This window comes from Erithacus rubecula (assembly GCF_903797595.1).
Source record: "Erithacus rubecula genome assembly, chromosome: 3".
In the NCBI taxonomy this organism is placed as follows: Eukaryota; Metazoa; Chordata; class Aves; order Passeriformes; family Muscicapidae; genus Erithacus; species Erithacus rubecula.
In genome coordinates, this window is record NC_136689.1 from 77,456,689 (window position 1) to 77,481,495 (window position 24,807).

The window sequence follows — 24,807 nt, forward strand, 5'->3', positions numbered from 1 at the left end:
GGCAAGAACCTAAGTGGATCATTTGCCTTAGATTCATAGGGCTGTGCTTTTGCCTTGCTATTTCTGTTCTTTGTAATGAACATGTGTCCTCAGGTGCTTTTGCCGCTGACCCCATCTCTTTCATTACAAACTTCTTTTTCCTCTGATTACTGTTGGAGGTGTTGGGAGAAATTACTCAGTTATGATGTGGTTGGGGTTAGACTCTGGCCAGCAGCTAAGCTTCCACCCACTTGCTTGGTAACCCACTACAGCAGAATGGGAGAGTGAACTGGACAGTCACAAGTGAGGAAAAAACCACTAGTGAGTCAAGATGAAAACAATAAATAAAAAAGAAAAGAAAGTAACAAATTATGGAAAAGCACACACCACCATCACACTGATGCCCTGTCAGTCCCCAAGCAACAGCTACTTTGGAGAAGCTGCCCCCAGTTTATACGCTAAGCATGGCATTATATGGTATGGAGTATGCCTTGGTCTGTTGGGGTCAGCTGTCCTGGCTGTGTCCCCTTCCTGCCTGGCTGAGGGACAGAGTGAGAAACAGAGAAGGCTCAATTCTCTGCAAGCACTATTCAGCACTGGGTTTTTAATCACAAAATTACCATATGAGCTTCTATAAAGAAAATTAACTCCATTCCACCAGGAACAAAATGTAATGCCACTTAATTTTTCAATTCACCCCAAGGCAATAAATGACCAATTGATGAAAAAAAAAAACAGCAAAGGGACCTTTCATATTATGTCAGCATCACTTACTCCTGCAGTGTCTGCATAATACAAGATTTTTAGAATTCATTGTAAGGACTGTTTGTGGCTTTTGTTTGTAGATGTGCATTTTGCTCTTTGTGCTTGAGGATATTCCTATTGCCACTGAAGTAAGAATTCCTGTTCCCTCGGTAACAGCAGCAAACAATACTCCCTCATTGGATTCCATGAATGAAACAAATTTGCTTGATTTATGAATAGATTTTTCAGCAAAAATGAAATCAATTTTTGTAAATCCTCGTGCTGAGGTCACTAAAATATTGAGAGGGGGACGAATTTTTATGCTGGTTTCTCTATGTGATTACATTACTAACTCCAAATGGAATATTTTTCTAAGATTTTGAAGAGGTTGCTCAGTTCTCAGATAGTCATGCTAGCTGGTTAGGGTAAATCCTTACAGATTAGGATGGTGGTTTCAGGACCAATGAAGCAGCAAGAAGCAGCATGTGGTTTATCTGTTCTGATTAATCACTTATTCAGTTGCTTTAATGTATTGACATGGAAGGGGGCTGGGGGTAGTGAACTGACACAGCTCTGACTTTGTGGTTTGGGTCTGATCTTTAAATCTTCATGCACTGAAGATGCAGTGGTTCGGGCTCTGGTTTGAGAGAAGCAAAACAACAAAGGATGTACAATTAGATTGTCTTTGCCTTTTTTTCAAGGTCCTTTGGGCCAAATGCTGTACCTTTTTTCTCAGAAGCATTTCTGAGTTATCCTGCTAAAATAATTTGGAATGGTTTGGATTTTTGTTCAATTTTAAGGAGACAGGCTGTGTAAGTAATTCAAAGTACTTGAAATCATAAACATTATAGTAAAAAGTAAAATTATGTTGCTTTATGACATAGTACTTAACCAAAAAAATACTTAGCAGGATCATATTGAACTAAAAAGTTTGGAATCCTTGCAGATGGCTTGCTAGTCAAGACTTCAGGCTTATATAGGTTCCGGTGTTCTTACATATAGATAGTGGCAGGAAAATACTTGATACAACCTGTGGAGACCTCAGACTATTGTGCAGGTAAGACCCTTCATTTTGCTTCCTCTTTGCAGAGCAGGAAAATGAAGATATTTTAATCAACTCAGGGCAGAATTACAGAGCTCCTGAGGAAGAAGCTTTTTTGTCTGGAGCTACGGTCTTTGGAATATTTCAGGAAATGCCTTTTTGAGTCAGGCATCTGTGGAAGACAAGGAATTTTTAGGGATTTAATATTGATCTATCAGACTTTAGAATAGACTAGGCCAAGGAAAATATTGGAGGAAGTTTTCCAGTATAGTTTCTCTTCTGTCGGGTTTTAGAATAGAATGACAGTGGGGATCTTTTATATCTTCTACCACACTTCTGCAAAGAACAGGCATGAAAAAGGAGAGATTTTATGATTTAACGGACTGGAGCCTCAACTTTGACTAAATTTTAAACCAGAGAATTATTTTTCACACCCTTAGATGCTCTAAATGCTTATACACTATGGTTGAAATAACTGAATGCAACAAGCTTAAGTCACAAAAGAAGACAAAAGCCAAGCTCATCTGTCTTAGTGATCAGGAAGATGGATGAGTCTGTGGACAAAGAGCAATCTCAGAAAGAAAACAGCCCTTGCTCTTTGGAAAGCCCTTTTGATGGTTTAGAATAAGAGGAGTGCTGACTGATCCCACATATCCCTGATCCCTAATTGAGCCTAAGCCTTTCCAAAGGTCTTTAAGATATCGTGTCTCCTTTAATTAATCTGTTTTCCTGCCTTAGTAATTTCAGAATAGGAGATAGATGCTTTAGGATGTTGTGATAACTACTTAGGCAATCAGGAGACATTTTTGCCTTCAAGGTATTTGGCATGTTCTGGCAGCTTTTCTTATCTTACTGTTGACTCAAGAGATTATCAACTTATTTTTAAGAACACTTACCCAGACACAAATTGAACCAGGCTTGTCAGCTAAGATAGGACAGTAACAGAAATCTGCAATTTCAAAGGGCTTTTGTGCAGGAGGAGGGAGGGCCCATGTTTACAGACTCTCTACCCTGTTTCACTGTCACACAGCTGAAGGATTCAGATTCATTGCAGAAAAATTCAGTGGAACAGTAGTAGAAATGTGTCCTGCTGTCTAGAGCCAATGCTATTTCAGCCTTCAGTCACCTCCATAGTTTGAGATTACAGAATAATGGGTCATCTTTCTACTGGAAGCAATTCCTTGCATATTCAGATTTTTAAGCAGCACCAATTTCTACTTCTTCCAGTTGTGATCTTATTCCAAAAGTCTAATGTAAACATATTTGTTAGTCTCCCAGTCATATGTGATAATATTTGAATTGACTTTGTAATATGTAATAGTGAGAATTACTATTTTGGCTGGTTTTTCCCATCCATATCTGCACCGAATATGACTTGTGATATATGTCATAATTTGCAAGAATGGCCAGGCCTAATTAATTCTGTGTTCTTCTCACTCATCATATATACCAATTGTATTCTTAGTTATCAGAATAACTTGGTGAACAAGTAGAAACAGGATCAATATTAGCCCTTCTGACATCATGATATTAGTTTAGATATTGTAAACACTAAATTTAAGTGAAGGAATAGTTCTAGGTAAAAAAAAGAAAGGAAAAAATGAATTATTTTAATTTTACAGTAAGCCCTTCTATTTTTGAAACAATAGAAAAAAGGTAAGAGCAATTCTAATAGGAATCCTAGAAATGCTTATTATTAAATGCTAGTCATACAGTAATCTCTGCACAGCATGTCTAAGATAGAGGAAAGGAAGAAAAAAGTTTTTCTTGATGCATAATTGCATATTGGATTATTTTAAGTGGCTGATTCTTAACCAAGGCTACTTCAGTATCATTTGTGGCTTTCCAGATGAGCTCAGTAACATGCCAGATTTGATTACTGTGCAGGAAGACAACATGACTTACACTTTTACAATGAATGCACTCACTGATTAATGGTTCATTATACAGGAAAAACTCTCTGCTGAGTATATGTCTTCCTTACCACAATGTATTTTTGTTAAAGAAAGATACTTGAAATTTCTGATTTCCATTACTTGATGGAGTTGGTAGTGTAGTGGCTGACTTGGCTTTTGCCATAAATTCTCAGACATTGTGTGGAGCTGGTTGGTTTGTTTTGAGTTTTTTTAACCTATATGCACTTTCTACCCATGAAAGAGTGATAAAACATTAGCCTATATAAACATCTTTAACTAAGTTCCTTTTAAAGGAACTTCAACCTAAATTTAAAGTCTGCTTCTTTAAAACTTAGTCTTCTTCTTTAAGCACCATTCCCTCCTTCTTTAAGCATTGATGCTGCAGCTTCTTCAGTTCTAGATTTTTTTTTCCTGTGAGTGTAGCTTGTTTTGTCCTCCTCCTTCAGAGGGAGGACAATAAGATCAGTGAAAGGCAGATATAACTACCCCATCTGAGAACAAGCAGAAAGAGTGGCAACATGTAATTAGAGAACTATGCCACCAAACTTCTTTCACCAATTACATCTTCATGACTATACTTTTTTAATTCCCTGTTGAGTAAATCTTCCCATAACCTATGCAAAGTGTGTGTGCAAAACCAAATTTTTAGGTGAAAACTCAACATCTGGTGTTGCCATTTTCAGATGCGTTTTTAAATCCTATAAATATTTTGTTTTATCTAGGGATTTATTTACGGTGTAATCTCTGTGCCTAAGCTCAGCCTGAACAAACTTTTGCAATTTGACCTTGGAACTAGCTATGTTGGTCATGCTACCTCAGACAAGGCATGAAACCCTTCCACAAGAAAGGAGGTCTGCCGTCCAGCATCCACTGCCATCCCATGGGTCACAGGAGAAAGGTGGTCTTGCCATCTCTTATTTTCCAGTTTTGAATGTCAGACTATTACTGTTGCCAGATATTTCTGTGATCTAGTCATAAAAATTTGCATCACAGAGGTATAAACTGATGGTCCTCCAAGATCATTGAGTTCAACCATTAACCTAGCACTGTGAGTCCACCACTAAACCATGTCCTGTCCTTAAGCACCACATTTATATGTGTTTTAAACACTTCCAGGGATGATGATTACACCATTTCCCTGGGCAGCCTGTTCTAATGATTGACAGCACTTTTGGTGGAGAAATTTTTTACTAATATCCAGTCTAAACCTCTCCTGGCACAACTTGTTTCCTCTTGCTGTATCATATGGTATTTGGGAGAAGAGACTAACCCTGACCTCCCTACAGGTGGCTGTAGAGAATGATAAGGTCTCTCCTGAGCCTCCTTTTCTCCAGGCTAAACAACCCCAGCTGCCTCAGCTGCAGCACCTCAGCGTCCTTCTTGCTGTAGGGGGCTCGGAACTGGACACAGGATTTGTGGTGCCCCCGTTAGTGCCCAGTACAGGGGGACAATCACTTCCCAGGCCCTGCTGGCCACACTATTGCTGGTACAGACCAGGATCCACTGGACTTCTTGGACACCTGGGCACACGTGGATTATGTTCAGATGGCTTCCAGGTCATTTTCTGCCGGGCAGCTTTCTACTGGGGTTTCTCCTCACATTATCGTTGTACCAACCTGGGGCCTTCCCGGTGCCCGCAGTGCAGCCATGTCCCCTGGGCTGTCTGGGTGTCTCAGCCCATCTCCTGCCCCGTCCCTGCTCCCGCTGTCCCCTCGGGCTCGCTGCGCTGTTTCTCGCTCGGTTCCCCTGGCTCAGCCCTGGCTGCCGGGCAGGTTTTGCCCTCCCTTGCCCAGGCTTTCCCCGGGGCTGAGGGGCTCAGCCCTGCCCTGCGCTGGGGCCGCTGCAGCCGCTGGCACCGCCCGGGGCCGGGCCGGCAGCCCCGAGCTGCTGCACTCAGGTGGGGAGAGGACGGTCTCCCTTGGATTTACAGGGCCACTGGGTTTTTTTCTTTAAATTGAGGTAAAGTTTTTAAGATGCTCTTAGAAGGATAGGGGAAAAAAAAAATTAAAGGGTCAAACTCTTGACAGAATTCTGCCAGCGCTCTGGAATAGAGGAACCCATGAATTATTAATGTCTGACTTCGCAGTACGTTCCCAAAAGGCTGGTAGTGTTTTCCCTGTTCATTTGTCTATGGTCATCTAAGATTTTAATTCGGCTGTCTCAGGGGCGTGTGCATGCTCTGATTTACAGAATTTCGTCTGTGTCTTTGTGGCACAGATAGGAAATAGAGTTGCTGCTGTGGAACTTAAATGTTGCCAATTTACTTCAAGTAGTTTCTCAGCTAAGGTGTGCTCTGTTAAGCTGCCTAGCTTTTATTTTTCTTCTTGTACTCCCTCTTATTTTACCTTTGTTTTTGGTCCTAAGTTCCAGGAGTGTGGATTAAAAGGCTATCAGCTAACTTACTTTATGATGAAAAATGAAAATATCTGGGGTGGCTTTTTTAGGGAAGGGAAGCCAGAGAAGAAGGAAAGGTATCATGGTCATTATCATTATGTGGAAAAATTGCTTTTCTGAAGAGAACTGATGGAATTGTTAGGGTTTTCATGCCCATGCTGAACACTGGAAGAAACAGGGAGATTAAATGTACTATATTAAACAGAAAAGCAAGTTTTCTAGTGATAAGGCCAGTGGAGCCTGGAACAGAAAAAAGTGGCTAAAAGAGGCTGCAGTGAGAGAGGCTTGTGCAGGACTGGTTCTGTGTGTTAAACATGTGGAATGGCAGCAAAAAAATCTTCCTTGTCTAGAGATTTGGTAGTGGGAGAGGGGTGCAGAGGCTCATTTCTACCATATTTTTTGTAATTCTACTGTACTAGCAGTTTTAAGTTCCACTAAAACCCGAGAATGTCCAATTTCTTATGTGGAAGACTGAGCTAAATTAAAAGTTCAGATGTGCAAATGTGAACTCTTGCTATGTTGGTGCTTGTTGTTGAAACTCTGTTTCATGTTGCTGAATCATGGGAGTTTTGTTTGTTTTTTAAAATCTAATTGCCTTCGGTACAGAAGTGTCTCTGTTGATTGTAAAAATATATTGTGTTTCCTTTCTGTATGGTATTTCTCATACAAATTTATGTAATGAAAAATTAACTGTTACAGTCTATAATGTTAAAAGTTCAGCTGGATATCACAGAGCTGTAAATCCAGGGATACTGGCTACTAAGTGCTATTGGCTGCAATCTTTCCCCTTTAAGAACTGTAGTAATAAACTGAACTTATGTGATAGATGTTTGAAATTACATTATCTGTCCAGAAGAAATATTTTAATGGGGGCACAAAACATTCCTTTTAATGTCAGAGACATTTATTCTGATTTCTCTGTTTCTAGATAGAGAGGGCGCATGCAGCATGCATTTCTTATCTTTTTCTTCCCCCCCTCTTTTAATATCTGTATTTTTTATAAAACTAAACAAATATTATGGAAACATGCAGTGGTTGCAGAATGTTACTGCTGTCCAGATATTGAGCCTGTTTGAAGCAAATACAGTTTATGACAGTAGTTGATTGTCTAGCCAGATTTTTTTTTCCCACTTAAACTGATGCATGCAAATGTAGATTACTAAAGCAGTTATTGAAGTAATTTTTTGTGAAAATAAAGAGTTAAAAAAACTTACGACCTAAAAATTAAAATGTGCTGAAATTTACTGAAAGAACTTAACAATAGCAGCAGGCAGTTGTTGCCTGTGTCTCATGGATGTAATGTTTTGAGCTCACATAAACTGTTGTTGTTGTACCAGTAGCATCTTTTTGGTCACAGAGCAGCTTCCCCGTTGGCCATGCAGCCCTGCAGTCCCTCTCAGATACACTTTAAATATTCTGGAGTGTTTGTGCTAGAGCAAGCATTTTCTGTAGTTCTGGACTGCCATTCTCGTTTGCTTTGCTGGGCTTTGCCTCCTGGGGCGAGTGTTTCTGAAACAGCCGATTCAGCAGAGCTCCCTGCTGGGGGAGGTCCGGCAGCCCTGGGGAGCGTGGAGATGAGCTGAGCAGACACAGAGGCTTTTCCCAGAGAGCTTCCTCCCCGCTGCAGGGAGAGCAGGATGACAGCCAGTTCCCCTGAAAGCATTTCACCAGGAGCCTCATCCACAGCTCTGGTGCTACTTCCCAGCCCAGCACAGTTCTTTGAGCCTCATGCTGTTGAAGTTCCATGTCTCCCATGCAACGAAGTCAATTATTTGGCCATTTGTAATTTCTTTTCCATGTAAAAAGCCATACCAAAAAGAAAACTACTTTTGTTTATATTATGAAAATGTAATTATTGATTTGCTTAGAAAATAAAATAACTAGATTGTATTAAAGCAAGGTAACAGAACAAGGATTTATATGTGCGTGCCTACATGTCATTTCTGTGGTGCTTTACAAGACAGCAGCAAGTTTAATTGTATGTCACTAACTAGTTAAATCCTTATAACAGAAGCTGGTTCTTTGGTTAAAAAAACAAAACCAATAAAAAACCCCCAAGAAAATGTAATTCAAGAGGTCCTTTTAGACTGATATATTGACATTGTATGAAGCTTTGTTTGGTCTGCTTGTAGTTATGACAGAAAAAGGCAGGTATGTCCCCCAAGGTTTTCTAGTTTAACTTCAAATAGTGTTTGTGTTTGGAGCAAGGACATTAATAAAGATTTGGTACTTGCCTTTATTAGTAAGATTTGCTTACAAAAAGCAAGTTTTATGAAAATATGTAGCTTCTTTAATTAAAATTATACATAATCACATTCTTCAAGATGTAAACCGATCTAGTCTGAAATTCAGGGAGATTTTTCTTCTAACAAATAACTGGCTTTTTTATGAATAATCTGTGTTTTTATATTTCTGTCTTGCGTATGTATGCCAGTGTCTTGAGCTTCAGGAAACTTTGGAAAAATGCTACCCGGCTGGGCTAACTGTTTCTTCTTGGGCAGCACTGTGGCTTCAGAGACAAAGCTTTATAGAATGTCATCTTCCCTCTTTAAGAGCTCTAATTTCCATGGCAGAGTGATGCAGGGATGCTTGGTCTGGGTATTGAATTTTATATTTGCTTTTGCCAGCTACCCTTTCCTACTGTTTCCAGTCTTCTCACTTCTTCCAGAAAAAGCTCTATTATTGTATATTTTAACAGAATAGAGCTAAGGCAGGAGTTTTGCTTCTGATGAAAGTGAATATCCCCACTGCTTTTTAGGAGTCCCATCCAACTGGCAGCCTGTGGGCCACTTCTCGTACAGAATAATTCTGGCCAGCTCCCACACAAATATGATTTTGTCCTATTGTGCTGTGCATAACCATGCAAGCAGCCTCTGCTCCTTCTGGAATGTGGCACAACATGTCTGCCTCTGGAGATGTGCCTATAGTGACATTTAACCAGAGATATTGCTGTAGCTTAGCCTTTGGAAAGATAAATCATTCCATAGTCACACCACTGCTTTGCCCTCTGAAAAGAAATGTTGCAAACACCTTCAAATGCTAAGATTCTTCTTTTTCTTCTGTTTTTTTTTTTTTTTTTTTTTTTTTTTTTTTTGTTTGTTTGTCTTTTTTGTTTTTGTTTTTTGGTAGAAGATAGGGTATGAAAGTTGTGTAGGCTTAAAATACAATACATGTTAAATAAACGTGTATTAGGAGGTAAACACTAGATAGTTTATATTTCTCTCATGTATCATTTGTTGGTTTTCTGTTTGCAAAGCATTTCATGATTCATTACTTTCATGATACTATAATTTTATGCTGCATGCTGCCACTGGGATACTATACAAAAGTCACAGCTATAAATTATTTGAGTCTTTCAAAATGTACTGATGGTAACTATTTCAGAGTAACACTGGGAGATAAATTAATGTTTTTTTTATTAATTTGGAAGTTGTTTGTTTTAAAAAAGAGATATATTTTTCAGTATAGAACAGAAGTATATTCTGTAACTTTTACCTTAAATGAGAGTTACTATTCTTATATGTATATGGGTTTGATATTCATCAAGTTTATGATAACAAATCTGTTGTTTTATTTTTTCATGAACTACAGAAACTATGCCTGTTCCAGACCAGCCCTCGTCTTCTGACAAGACAAGTTCCCTTAGTCCTGTGTTGAACACATCCAATGGTGATGGCTCTGAAACTGAGACAACCTCTGCCATTCTAGCTTCAGTCAAAGAACAGGTAGGCAAGTGATGCATCTGCAAGCTGGATACAATAGTATGATTTACTGGGGTTTTTTTACAAATGTTTCATAGCTGGTATCTGAATTATTTAGTTCACAAATGCATATTGCAAAGAATGTTAACCATGTCTTTCTGTAAGCTTTCCTACAGTAAATTTAATATAATTTAATTTAATTGCTGATTTTATTCTCCACTTTCACTCATTACTGTGTGAATTGTGTGGATGGTGATTTTTCAGTGTCTCTCCTTTTATTATTGTCAATCTGCATGTGGAGTTGCAGTATACAGAAATGGCATGTAAGAGTTATAGACAAATGAATTGTAAAGAAGATGTGTTATTGTAGAATTTTTAAAGGATTGGTAAGAACCCTAGGGTTTTAAAATTTATATAAATGTTTTTGGGGGTCTTGTGTAAAACCTGATGTGAAATTTCAGGGCAAAGCTGGGTATAGATAGGGGCACTCTGTTTTGGATGATTAATACCAAAATACTAGAAATTTTCACAGAAAAGGTCTTCAGTGTGATTAGCTTTGTAATTGGATGCTATTAAGACAGGTTTGGACATTTTAATGTAAACTTTTATGGGCTGAGTGTCAGAGATTTTGCTTTTAATGCCTTCTGTACATTAGGAGATGGTTAATATTTCAGTTAATGCTAACATCTGGTCTGTGTCACTACCTCCTTTGGTTCAACAGCATCAACAGGAATTCCAAAGAGAGACATTAAAATCATCTGCTTTTGGGCAGCTTTCTCCTTGCTGAAGGTGTCTAAATTTGTTCTTCCTTTATCAAGTACTGATCTTTCCCTGCCAAAGACATTCACTACTTCTTGGTTTAAATTAATGCATGAATTCAGCTCATGATATCTCTCAGCATTGGAGTAATAGCTCTTTAATCGTGGAGATTTTATAAAAATTGTAACATAACTCTTCACTGTTTTTTCTGCTATATGCCAGTTCTCTCTTTTGGCTGTTAGAGGTTAGTCGTATTTTCTGTTCTGGAAAGAGGAGTGCAAAATAGAAATGGTATAATGTGGAGTTTTGTCTTGAGATTTATGGCACATCATTGGAATTGAATATTGCCCATGGTTTTAGATGTTCGTATTCTCTTCCATGTCAATAATATTTCTTGGGCATGTACCAGTGTTTCAGCCTGTGTCACTGCATTATTCTGTAGAAAAATACCTGCCTTACTTTTTGACTCCCTGATAGTGATAGAAGTGTACAGGGAGGTTACATAGATAGAAGATATATTGGTGTGTTGGAACGTGAATCACAGTTTGGAGCAGTGACAAGAACTTCTCTGTTGTTTGATGTTGTGACATTCGCTGGTTTATACCTGGTTATGTGTTTTCCAAATGAACCTCCCACCCCTGTAAATCAATTAACTGAGTACCAAAGGGAATTGTTGCTGAATCCAGTAGATAAAAAGGATTTGAAGTGGTAATATATTGGAAAAGTTACTTCTGATTCCAGTGAACCACAGCAGAAGGAACCTGTAATAAAGTAGTTCTGCATCCACTTATCACCAAGAACAGCCTAGCCAGTTAACCTAAGGTACTGCTGATTAAAAGGTGTCTTGAACTATAGTGATACAAGATACCAAAATTTTACAGGCATTCTCTTAAGGAAACTTGTTTCTTGACAGGTATCTCTAGTCAGACCTATCTTGAAGATGGAAGACTGTACTAAGCTCAGAAACAAGCAATCATAATAATAATAATAATATTAATAATAATAATAATAATAATACTAAAACACAAAGAAAACCCTAAGTGTTCCTTCAGGCTTGTTCTTTTCCCCACAAGACTATGCGTTTTGACACATTTCAATTATTTAATCTTCTGTTGGAAAAATGCTAGGTAATGTTGCAATCCTGTGCTTCAGACAGATGAAGTACATTGCACTGATTCTCCATTATGGGGGTAAATGAAGTTAAGTTTCTAACTAATTGTTCAAATGGGCAGCTACCTGCTTTTTAGAAGGAAAGAGTTACTTTACTGTCTGGTATGTGAATTTGCTCTATATGTTCTTTGACTGTAGCCAAAAATATAACTAAACAGATACCATTATTCAAAAGTACTGTTAATATAGAGAAATTAAGTTGTTTTTCAACATATCAATCATATTTAATGTGTTTTTTCAACAAATCAAGTATATTATATTTTCTTTTTCTGTGATGATGCTTAGCTTTAATAGGCTTCCTTGCATTTTTTCTCTTGGAACATTTGGGGTAACTTCATGTGTTACTTCTCATAAAATAAATAGAATATTTTCACTGAGTAATGACAAATGTGTTATCTATAACACTGAAAAAAATAAAAGGTGTTTGCAATCTTTGAAGAGGGCAGGATACATAAAAGGCACAGAGAAGTAGTAATGAATGTATTTATTTGCTCTACTTAAATCTCCTCTGTGAAACTTAAATGATATATAAAGAAAATTTAAAGTTTTGCAGTGCTTAGTTTGAAAACAATATATCCCTGTGCTGTCACATTTTGAGGAACTGATTTATTTGGTCTGAAAAGTTTATTGGGGCAAAAAGCTGTACTTGATATGTCAGGTGTAAAGTGACACACAGATTGCCATGTCTCGGTCAGAAGATTTAGCTACATGCTTTTCAAGCTGAGGGTATCTGTCAAAAGAGAAATTAATAACCTGTATTTTGCTGTTGAATTAGGTTGATTTTGAGAAATGCAAATGCAGAACTCCTTGCTTTAAAATATAGGCTATTTCATTTGAGCTTTGCTCTGGACAAGCATGCTGATTCCTTTTGGGTTTCAGACTTCAGAGATGCTGTTCAGAGCTGATAGATATGGAACATGAATCCATTCTTTATCCCTTGCTGCTTACGTTCTCAAGGTTAGACAGCACTGCTGGAGGCAAGGTCAGAATCATTTGCCATGTGTCTAAGAAACCATGAGATGCTGGGCAGTGACCTTTGGCTTAGTTGTTTTTGAGCAATCCTTATGAAGAGAAACAGTAAATAACTTCTGTGAGAATGAAAGCTGTTGTTTTGAGTTTTTTGTGTGGTTTTTGTTTGTTTGTCGTGTTTTAGACAGTATCAAGTTCTTTAAAGAGAAATCAACCAATAAAGACATCATTTCAGTTTTCCATGCTGCATAAAATATATGAAGGAGGTTTTTTTTTCTTATGATGTACTGGCAAATACTTTTGGCCCAATTCTTCATACATTTTAGAAAACATAAGGCCATTTCTCTTTGCACTTTGTCATCTGGGTTTGTATCTTTAAATATGGGAAAAATTCTTCAACCAAAAAGTGAGATATCAGGACTCTTAATTTATGAGAATATATGTAATAGATGCAACTACTTCTGCAAAAAGTATGATGTGCTTGTGATTGGGAATTTCCACCTGGAAAAGAGACTTTTGACCCCACTTGTTAAAAAGCATCCTGGCAAGAGAGCTATTGATGATGCTCTTTTCAAGGTGGAAATAGCTGCTGGGGAGCCTTTTGAGTAAATATGTAATGAAGCTGACACTTTTCCTGAAAGTCTCCAGGCATATGTCTTTCACAGTATTTTGGTTTTTGGCATACAGAAAACTGCTCCCTTGGAAGCTGAGGAGGATTGTAGTGACCTAGCAGAGGCTTGTTTTGGCAGATTTTATTTTTATAAAAACACTTGGAAAAGATGAGATAAATTGATTTCTTAGGAATAAGATCCATCTTGAAGTACAGACAGCTATTTTCAACTCAGAAATGGCATCATATATCTCTTTTATTTTCTGTGTGGGTCTAGATTCCTTTAGCGTATTAGTAATAGGCAGTTTCAGAGAACAGCTTTCACTTTCAGAAAACTTATGCAAAGAGTAAGTTGTGCCAATGTTTAATATTTCTTTAAAATCTTTTTTATACATACCTATTTTGAATAAAGATACTTGTTTCTAGTTGCCTGTCTTCATTTCACCCTTACAAGAAAAATATTTAGACTTGTCCTTTTCAAATATTTCTCATGCTGTTCAAATAAATATTGATTGACATGTTCTTTTAATCATATTGCTGATTGCAGAGAATACAGAAGTCTGGCTTTTATGATTGCTGGTGACTTTTGATTTTGGTTTGGGTTTTTTGGATTTGATTGTTTGAGGGTTTTTTGGCTTTGTAAGATGTGTTTTTTTTCTAAAATTGCTTATGTTGCTTTTAATATTTACTGGTTTTCCACTAGAAATCTACTTGTTTGTCAAGAAATTATGATTTTAGACTATATTAAAGGTCACATAGAGAGAAATAAATACTAGGTGTCATTCATGTCAGTATTAAATACCTGCAATATATCTGATTGAAGTAAACTTTTACATTAGTTGTTTATACTCTTTGGAAATGGTTATGTATGCCATGCACATCTTGTATAGGTATGTATAAGTAAAACTGCAGATAGGAGTGGCTGTAGAAGTTTGAAGATTCTTTTCTTTGCTCTGCCAGGTTGTGTTCCTTGTGTCTTTATATCGTGATTGAAGTTTTAGGGAAAAAAATCACATATCTAGATGGATGTTTCAATGCAGACTATTTTTTTTAAATACCTTAAGTCCAGAAGAAATGTGAAATCTTCTAGTCTGACCAGCAGGTCATGGCATTTCATAGAGACACCCAAGTTTTGGGCCCCCAAATCTAATTACAGAATGAGATATGCACTGTTTTCCTTAATATAATACATACCATATTTTAATATGTGATATTCACCAAAATAAAACCCTGTTCTTGCCTTATGGGTACCAGTAATTACTCTACTAGTATCAAATGTTCAGCAGGTTTTCTAAATTGATTCAATTATGGTATATTCATGTCTTGCTTGCCTTTAAACAGCTGGCTCTGTTTCTGCCTTAAAAAGTTCTAGCAGCTCTATTTCAAACCCATGCTAATTATATTCAATCAATAGATATTTCTTTCATTATCTCTCTTAAGTAGCATGTCAATATATTCACTTCCTTAGTTATAGAAGTCCCTTACTTCCAGTTGGGTTTTAAAATATTCCAGAGAGATACTCCTTTTCTATTTTCATTAGTATATTGATTTAAGACAACAACTGAACTCAGCTGTATGATATGCTCTAGAATAGCACAAGTCTGTTCAGTGGATATCATGCTTTTAAGTTGCTGAATGGACCAACACATTATTGAAATATGAAACTTTGGAGTATAGCTGGTGTTTCCCAGATACATCTTCAGGCTGATGGGAATTGATTTTGAGACATATAACTCTGCTACTGGAAATGGCAAGGTGAGTGGAGAAGTTTTGAAGAACACCATCACATTTCCGGCTGAAGAAGGAAATAATTTAATACAGTTATTTTCTGTAGCTTCTCAGGTTCTTAATTTAATCTGGGACTGCTTTCACACAGTTCTTTGGAGCAACCATGAGTGTATTTATATTGTACTTAGGAAACAGGAGTTAACAAGACTGGAGACTTAGATAAACAATAATTATTCCTGCTCAGAACCCTGTAGCTCTTATGTCATGCCATAGTAGATGCAATATGAAGAAACTAAAAATTACTTCAGTGATAAAAGGTTGCAGTGATAATCCAAAATATTTTTGGGATAGTTTTAAATGAGTTGGAAGTGGAAAGCTTTCTGTGGAGGTTTACTGTGATTGAAGAGTACTGAGGCAGTATATTCTCCCAGCAAAACCATCTTTGAAGAGAGGGAAGAAAATGCTAATTATCAGAATAAAATTAGAGTTAAATGTGATACTATTTTGACTTGAAGTAATGTTGAAAAATTAGTATTTCAAAGCCAGGAATTTCAGAGAAGCTGGATAGAATGCCACTTAGCCACAGCTCAGTCTGATGCTTATTTAAAGCATTAATAAAGGCCATCACAAAGAAAGGCAAAATATCCTTTCATATCAGGCAGCCAGCATATGAACATACTTTTGGTAATCCAAAAGCACTTCTGCCTTAGCTTATTTTTTGTCAGTAGTGGAATAATTTCAAACTTTGAATAAAGATACCCTATGAAAGTAATAATATTGATCTCAATGCCAGCATAATTTAAATTTTATTATTTTTCATTTCTAATATTTTAACACATTGCATTTCTAACTTTTTAAGATAATGGATTACTTGCTCTCCATTATCATTCATTAAGGCATTTTTAAACATAAGTTATTTTCACTCCTAGACCTGACTTTTTAAACCAGCATAGTGGAAGAGATTCTTTATTTCACCTCAAAGTCACTTCAGAGGGTGATCTGAGCTTAAAATACTTACAAGAAGCAAGTCAAGTGGTGCCTTTTCCTGTTCTGACACATCTCCCTCTATTGCTCTATTGTGCTGGCAAACACGCACTTTTGCAGCCATGTGGGGAATACTGCTGGAGAGCTGATTGGGTTGGAAATATGAAAAGATGGGATGGCAGCTTTGGGTTGTTGGAGGTTGAATATGTTGCTTTCCCTTTTGGTGAAGGGCAGTTGGGTCAATGTGCTGGCCTGTTTGCAAGTATTGGGCTTTTTAGCATGGCTATTGTAAACATGTGCTTCAGGCCATGGGTTTAAACAGCTTTCCTCTAATATTTGGAATTATTCAGAAATTCCAACATAATAAGCCTATATAATTGTACAGGGTGGTGAAAGTTTTGGGTGTGTCTCCTACAAAAAAGAAAGCTACAATCTTTATGAGACTTAGCTATCTAACCTGTTTTCAGGATTTTTCTCTTTCTACACTTGATTTAGGCAACATCCATCAACAGCAATTTTCATTTGCATAGAGAATATTTGTGGCTTGAGTTCCATGGCTTTTAAAACCACCACATCTCTTCTACAGAGAAAATAGGTGCTTTTGAAAGGCAAAACTCCGAAGACTTCAGTTAGTGATTGCTTTTATTTCTTCTGATTCCACAGTGACCTGTTTTCTTTAAATTGTCTTGCCAGTATTTTTCATGCAGCTTACTCTTAAAAATTAAATTTTAAAAGGGATTTTTGAAGGAGACTTGATTTTTGTAATTATTTTAGCATTTTTTTTCCCTTTTATGTAATTTTGAAAACTTTACTACATCTATTGTGTTTCTCCATCTGTTTCTGTGTGTTTTCTCACATTATATTATTTTCTACTCCTGATGCATTTGCTGCTAAATAAAACTATATCTTCATGTGAATAGTTTAAAACTTTTGTGTTTCTAGTAAAACTGCTTTAGGGGTAGGCTGAATTCTATGCATGTTGTGTTTTGATAAAATAAATTGCAATTTAGTTTATCCCCATACATGAAAACTAGAACCCAGCAAATTCTAAACAAGTTTAAGCTTAGGTTACCCCAGAGTTAAGGTACATTTTTCTACCAAAATAATCTTAACCTAAGCTATGAGTTACAGAGTTATAGTAAGAATAAACCAGTTTAGAATAACATAATAAATTGATTTCAGCACTTGGAGCATGTACTTCTCTTTTTTGCCTCCTCTGAGGTGAAAATGTGTTTATCTCTGAAATTTCTGGTGAATTCTAGTGGCTTCAGATGAGGATCTTTCCAGTGTAAAGGGGTAAAAGGCCTGAAAAGAATATTATTGGTTAAAAAAAATAATTTGAAGATTCATAGAGAAATTCTAGAAAAATTAATTACTTAATTCATAATTCTTTTCCTCAGCTTTAACATTGCATTTTAGGTAAAATATCACTTACCTTTTCTTTTTTTTTTTTTTTGAGAAAGGCTTTAGATATATAATGTATAACATACTTAATAGTGAAGACATTTTTTGGGGGGGGTTTCTTGTTACTCTTTATGAATGAATTTTCTTTTTCTATGCAAAGAGCAAATGCAAGTCCTGAGGCCCGAAGTGTTTTTTCTCCTTTTTATTTTCTAAGAGGTTTCATCATAATTTTTTGAGGAATAGATATGAGATGATAGCTGCTTGAACTTTTTTTCTGTTGAGACTTTGTCATAGTGAAATACTTTTTGACCGTGTTCTTTTAGATACATGTAGAGGACTGTTTAAAATAGAGTAAAAAGTTTAATTAATTTCATGTTACTTGCAGTTACAGGGGATTTTGATTTGAAAGGGATACAACAATTCACTCAAATCACAATTGAGTTAGTGAAGTGCAGCAATTGCACCATACAATTAATACAATATAAATGGAATTTAATTATTTAGAACAACCTCAGCATCATGGTGCTGAGCATCCCCCAGTCCCCAGAAAGGAATGTGTTTGTTTCAGTCAGCTGAAAGCTGCGACTCTCTTCAGAAAAGAGTTACTTGGTTCATTAAGAGTTCCATATAACTCACATAAAGCTGTCCAGCAAGGTCCCAGTGGGGACCATATTCCTTCCTCCATCGCCCACTGAGTCCAATAGCATGAGCAGTCCCCATGCCAGGAGCTGAAGACTAGCAGCCACAGGGGAGGGAGTGGGGCAGGTCTCCCAGGAGCTGCATCCCAGCTCAGCCCACTTGCCTGGGTCTGCTGCTTCCCTGGGGCTTCATCACTCACTGTAGGTGGAATCACAGCAGGCAGTCACTTGCTGAGGGCATGACTGGGCTCTGCAGAAAAGCTTAAAACAATGATCTAATCACCTATTACCCTTATATGAGTAAAAGATACCTTTGATTAGAGTTACAGGATGATAATTTGCAGCAGATCCAGTGCATACAGAAGTTATGTTATTTTAACCAGAAGCTAACTTAAAACTAACTTAACCCCTGAAAGTAGTTTTGTTTTGCTCTGGGTTGCATTCCTTTCGTTCAGGGACAGTCACTTGGGCAAACAGTAGAAATGCTTTGCTGATACAGTCAGTTTGTCTAAAACAAAGACACCCTTGGGTTTCCCTTGGCAGGGAGATGTCTAGCTTCCTTTTCAATGTTCATGATCAATCATGCCGTTATTCTCCCGTGAGCCTTCAGGTCATGTAGCCTCTATTTATCTCTTCACAGCATTTTTTCATTGTGAGTGTCTAATCAAGTGTGTAGGGCCTGTGTGGGGAGGGGGTGTCTTTGGTCTGTTAAAGCTCTTTGGCCCCTCATTTTACAACATATGATTGGAAAATCTTGTTTTCTCCTGTGCAGAAGTTTCCCTTTTAGTGACACCAACTTTTGTAAGCAAAAACCTGCCACTGGTTATCTACTCAACAGCATACAGAGTAAAACTTCTGCTTCTGTTAGTATTCCCTCATTTTCCTCAGTCTGGATTGTAACACAGCAGATAGCTAGCTCTCTTGTAGTCTATTTCCTTAGTTGCTTCAAAATATGATATGAGCTGTACTTCTCAAATTTCATCTCTGTTCCTTTAGTTGCTACATTTGTTTTTTTCTGGGTTTCTCAAAAAGCATTATTCTTTACATTTTTCAGACAGTCCCATGAGTTATGCATTACTAGCTCCTGCCTGTGTCAAGCTTTTCTTACTTGGATTTCTGTTGCCCTCCAACATAACGATCTGAGTAATCTGGAATGACATTTTGCTGCTTAGTGTGGTATTCCATCACTCTAACCTGCAATTCATGTTACAATGTTATCCCATGGTCATGATTATCCATCTACCCCAACAGTAACACAGTGCAATTATGTGCCTGACTGTGTAAATAAGATTTAAATTGAGCTGTTTGTATACCATTACCAACCTCTTCATCCAGAAAAAATTGTAGTTCATGTTCACAAAACTAGGCAATTTTCAACAGATTTTTTTTCTGTGAAAAATGAAAAAATAAATAAATAAAAGCACAGAATCGGAAAATTTTCCAACTTTAACTGTTCACTTCTCTGTATTTCATAATCATCAGAGTATTGATGTAAATAATGTAAATAGGTAGGTTTAAGAATTGTGCTGTATATTGTCTTGAGAGTGTAAATATTTTGTTCACCCCCTGTCTGATTCCAGCACAGTAACACAACTTGGTAAAATCCTGTTTATATTTTTAGTATATGGTTATTTTCTGAAGTACCTCAGTGCTTCAGGTTTTACAGCTGGTACCCCTGGAAAATACTGTTTTCATGTTTCAAAGTAGTTGCATATTTTTTCCCCTTTTTTCATTTTTCCTGGACATAGCTAGATCTGTCTACGTTCAGCTCATTGTCAATCTAGGTCATTATTTGAAGCTTTTGTTGACAGACCTCTTGAGGGTAAGTACATCTGATGCTATAAATAGGGCTGATTCTTCATAATAAGTCAGCAGATTCGCTTGGAAATTCTCAGCTTTGTAGTAGGTTTGATGAAATGGAAGATTGACTGCATTCTTCTGTCACCCAGTAGCATTATTGTGTTTAATTAATTAATATCTTCAAAATGGTGACATTCTAGAATTGAGTAATTTTGAATTAATACAAGATTACTAATTTTGTTTAGAAGGGTGAAATGGACTCCTTAAATGATCTCTTTTCAAATTTTGTTTTTTAATACTTCTATTTTTTTTTCACAAAAAAATGCTTGCACAAGAAAGCTTACTCCAACAGATTTTGTACTGTTTGTTTCAGATATTAGAAAACAGAGGATGTTATTTCTCTTACTGTATGTTTTTAGTAATGAAAATAGATGAGTCTGTGGGTTAGTTTTTTGTTTGTTAGTTTAGCACAAATTGTGTCAGTGATCAACCAAACAGTACTCATTCTTGCCACAAAGTAAGATAGCTGCTTGGTACCGCTCCAAGATGTTATTCTACTGGCTAAAAAATTTCAAGCATGGAAAAACCTGAGATAGGTTGTGCTTTCTGTATGGCTACAACTACAGGAATGGAGTTAGGATCAGCTCTGTCTGCAACATGTGCATGGGCACCATTCTGAAACCTTTGACCACTATATGTGGTGCTGGAGCTTGAAAATCCAAAAATTACGTCATTTTCACATTCTGTACTAGTCCTTAAAGGCTTATATAAACAGTGAATAAATTCTTGAGATTAAATTAGCAATGTATTTTCATCCTATGTGCACAACAAATGTATTATGGAACCAGGTACACTAAGTAAGCTGCTGAGCCTCTGAAAATGGGACTTTAGTGCATATTGGGGTGAGAGGTGTTGTAGGAGGGGGTACAGACTGCAGGCTGTAAGGATTTGCCAAAATGCCCCCACAGCTGAAAGGCAGCCCCAGCATCTACCTTAGACTCTTGTCACAGTAAGGCTGCATGAGGGGCTGAACAGTTGGAACCTGAGCAGTTATCCATGATAAATCTGATAGCCACGAAAACTGAGGCTTGAACCAGTGCCTGTTGGCTGATTCTGAATTAGCACTGCTGCTGGTGCTGTGCTTTACCTGCCAAATTCACTGTCAGATGCAGAAATATAAATTAATGGATAGCATATACCACAGTGATTCCTATTCAAATGGAGAAGAGCTAAGTTAATAACTTAGATAAATTATATATTTATTTAGTAGTACATGAATATTTAATGGTTGATGAGAAGTCCACTAAGTGCTTTCCATTAATTTCAGAAAGTGAAGTAGTTTATTCCACAAATTTTTAAAATGAAAAGAAGTAAAAAAGTACTTTCTGCACCAGTGATGTACCAGTGTATTTCCTTATTTAGCATGAGAAATTGTCCAGTACTTAAAGTCTTTGCTAGATTATTTGTGTATGAGAGAGAGAGAACCTTTACACTGTCACGAGTTTTAGTGCACTTTGGTTTGCAAAGGTCATACTTAATTGTGTTTCCTTTATGCATTGGGAATGAAATAATTTAAGAAATCTGTCTGGTTGTCCTCAGTTTAGTCAAGACAGAAACAGGTGTGTTCCCTCCTCTTTTCATCTTTTTTGTCTCTGGTTAGATTAATATGAAGGCTATTCTTCTCAGTTTTCCCCACCACATACAGTTTTTCTTCTGACTTTCTTGTGTTGACAACTTTTCTGCTCCCTCTCAATTAATCTGTGGTCATGCAAAGAGCTACCTTATGGCTCCCTACACTCAATTTGAATGGTATATAGAGTCCCTTGATTTTTTTCATCGTCGTTGTTGCCTTTTATTTAATTAGGTAGGCTGTTAATCTATAACCATAATGCAAGATTTATAGGTATAATTAACAACTTTTATTAGGCCAACTACACCCTTTACTGTGGTATAACTTATATACCTCAATGTTTCCTTTTTTTTTTAAATACAGTCAATGGTTATTTTTAATGTTGCAGTCCACAGGTATACATACAGTGAAGTAAAATATTTTAAAAAAAGAATATTGATTTGTGTCTGTTCTGTATTCTAGATATTTGTGAAGATTTTCATGTTGTGAAAATGAAGTTTGATTTTTTTTAGTTGACTTCTTTGATCTCTAATCTGCATTATTAATCTTCATTACTTGAAAATGGAGAAACAGGCAGAGAGATTGTTCAAATTCTCATCAGTGACTGTGGTGAGGCGTGAATGGACAGACTAAAGAAAAGTGAAAATCTTCAGGTTAACATTGCAAAGGATTGTATTAACATTGACAAAGATGCATAAGCCACTTAAATAATTCTGATTTTAATCTGAGTATTTTTGAGTTGGGTATGTTTTTTTTTAGGATTTATTTTCTATGTATGAGCTTGAAAGAGTCATCAGATGGTGGCATCAGTGTGTCCTTCCAGTGGTAGTCTAATATTGTGTTTTTTCCCTGGAGTTTTGATAAAAAATTGTCATGCAAATTTTAAAATGTTCCTATTCAGTACTAAAAAAGCATAGTATAGAAAAGATTACTTCAATTCCATTCCCTTTAATAGGTGAATTAAAAAGTTTATCATCAGCTGTATGCTTTTTTCCCCCTAATGTCAGACTAGTTACTTTATAGGAAAAACCTCATCTGTTTTCATTCCTTTTTCTGCAAGGTTCCCTGAGACTTTTAAGAAATTTTTCACATTAATTACGCATTGGATAAAAGTTTCTACATATGATGCCTTATATCAGTCAAGAAAAAGCCTACATCATCCCTTCAAAGAAAAGAGAATTTGTTTCCTAACCTTAGGCTTATTATAATCTTTATGCTGAATTCAAGTTTGTTATAGTGCTTCATATAGTACCTTTAATCTCTTCTTCATTATTTTTGAAGGAAACAAATTGTAATGAGGAAGGCCAAAGCCTGCTTGGAGCTGAATGCAAAGGCATAAAATAACAGGAAAGGATTCTTCAAGTATTTTACAGAGAGAACTTGGAAATTTGCAAGTCTGTGGTTGAATGTTAGAGACAATCTAATGGTGGATATAGAAACATAGAAAAAGAAGAAAAATTATTTGTTTTTTCAGCAGTTCCTGGACAAAGGACAGACAGTCCTTACCATGGCAGAGATACAGGTTCAGGACTGTTTAGTAGAAAATTGATGTATTCAGCTTCTTGGGGATCTGTGCCAAGACTGACAGGAGCTCATTTAAGCAATAGGACTGCAGGGCAGCTGTCATCCAAGAGGAAACATGGTAAGTGAGGAAAATCCTGAGAATTGGAAGACTAATCTTTCAGCAGCCTTTGCAAAAGTAAGGAGAATGGTACAGGGACGCACAGGTCTGTGTCAGTCTCCAGGAGGATCGTGGAACATCCTCCTGTTTCTAGACACAAGAAGGGCAAGTGTGCCTAGAGAGTCTGAACAGATTTCTTCAGTGCACTCAATGTTTTATTTGACTGTAAATGAGGGGAGCACATGTGGTATGGTGTAAACTGTAACTTTATTAAGGCTTCTGATTCGTTCTCCCACGCTGTTGTCAGCACTAAGCTGAGGAAGCATGGGCTGGGTGTTGAGTGGGCTGAAAATTGGCTGGACTACTGTACTGAAAGAGTAGTAATCAATATTATCAGCTAACCAATTGACCAACTATCAGACAGTAAGAAGTGAAAATACCTCAAGGGTTGATTCTAGCACTCCTGCTATTCAATTCTACAGGGACTTGGATGACAAAACCGAACAGAATGCATCCTCAGCAAATTTATGAATGATACTATATTAGGGTGATGCTTAGAAAGCCAGATTGAGCTTCAGCCTTAAATCATTCTAAGACCTTGAATGAACTAAGGACCTAGCCAATAGGAAACTCATGTATTTTAAAAAGAACAGATTGCAATTCTGCATCTGGGATAGAACAACACCATGGCTGGGAAGCACCTGTCTGAGTCACAACCCTGCTGAAAAGACCTGTGATCATTAAGAATATCAATCTGAATTAGGGGCCAGTAGTGTGCTATCACTGCAGACAAAACTCCGTGTACTGAGCTGCATTAGAAGGAAGGAGGAACATGACTAGCAGAGTGAAGGAAATTGTTACCATCCCTACTTGGAGTTGCTTCTCACACAACAGTAGGTCATTTTGGTAACCCCCAATACAGAGAGGATGTTGAGAAATGAGAAACAATTCAAGATTCTAAACTGATTGGAGGCATAGACAACATCATGTAATGGGAGAGGTTAAGGAGCTGTGATTTGAAAGGGAGCTGTGCCAGGTGAAGCAGAGGCTCTAAGGGTGTGAGCTTAGGTTAGTTCACAGTATCATCAAAAGAAGGGACAAAGATGATGGCATCAAACTTTTCTCAGTAGTGGTATACAGGAAATACCATAAATTACATCTTGAAGAGTTCAGATTGGACACAGGAGAATTTTCTTCATGAAGAGGTTGATGTAGTAATGGAAGAGGTGACTAGAAAGGCTGCGAGTTTGTTCTTTTCCAGTCAACTGCATAAATCCTGATCTTGTGTTGGAAATGATCATATTTTTAGTGGGAGGTGAGACTAAGTGATTTCCAGCCAAAATTTTTTGTGATTCTATATTTATTTTTTGATAACGAACAATTTTTCTGAAATTAAGATTTAAATATTTTTTACGTAAACCATGGAAAATAAAATGTGAGGGAGGACAGTATGGCTTAACATTTCCTCTATTGTGATTACTTAGCTTTTAATGCTTTAAAAATAGGATAGAAACTGAGGATAGCTGACTATTGAAGTATAATCTCAATACTTTTCACTGTTTATATTGAGTGGCAAGTATTGAAATAGATTAACCAACAGAACTGGTGAATAAAGGGGGAAATTAGCTACACAGAGTGGAATACTGGAAGATTTTTATAAGATTTAGGTTTTTTACACCCCTGGAGATATCATCTATCTTTTTAAATAGGTTTTAGAC

The 24,807-nt window shown here is 36.9% G+C and overlaps 1 protein-coding gene across 6 annotated transcripts in view; it reads left to right on the forward strand.

Moving 5' to 3' along the window:
- The window catches only part of CTNND2 (catenin delta 2), a 626,420-nt gene that overhangs the window by 108,388 nt on the left and 493,225 nt on the right, over positions 1 to 24,807 (forward strand). For all 6 annotated transcript variants that reach the window (XM_079301143.1, XM_079301147.1, XM_079301144.1 and 3 more), the window contains exon 2: positions 9,667 to 9,800. In XM_079301143.1, coding sequence (XP_079157269.1) covers positions 9,667 to 9,800 — 134 coding nt within the window. The remainder of the gene's footprint in view (positions 1 to 9,666; positions 9,801 to 24,807) is intronic.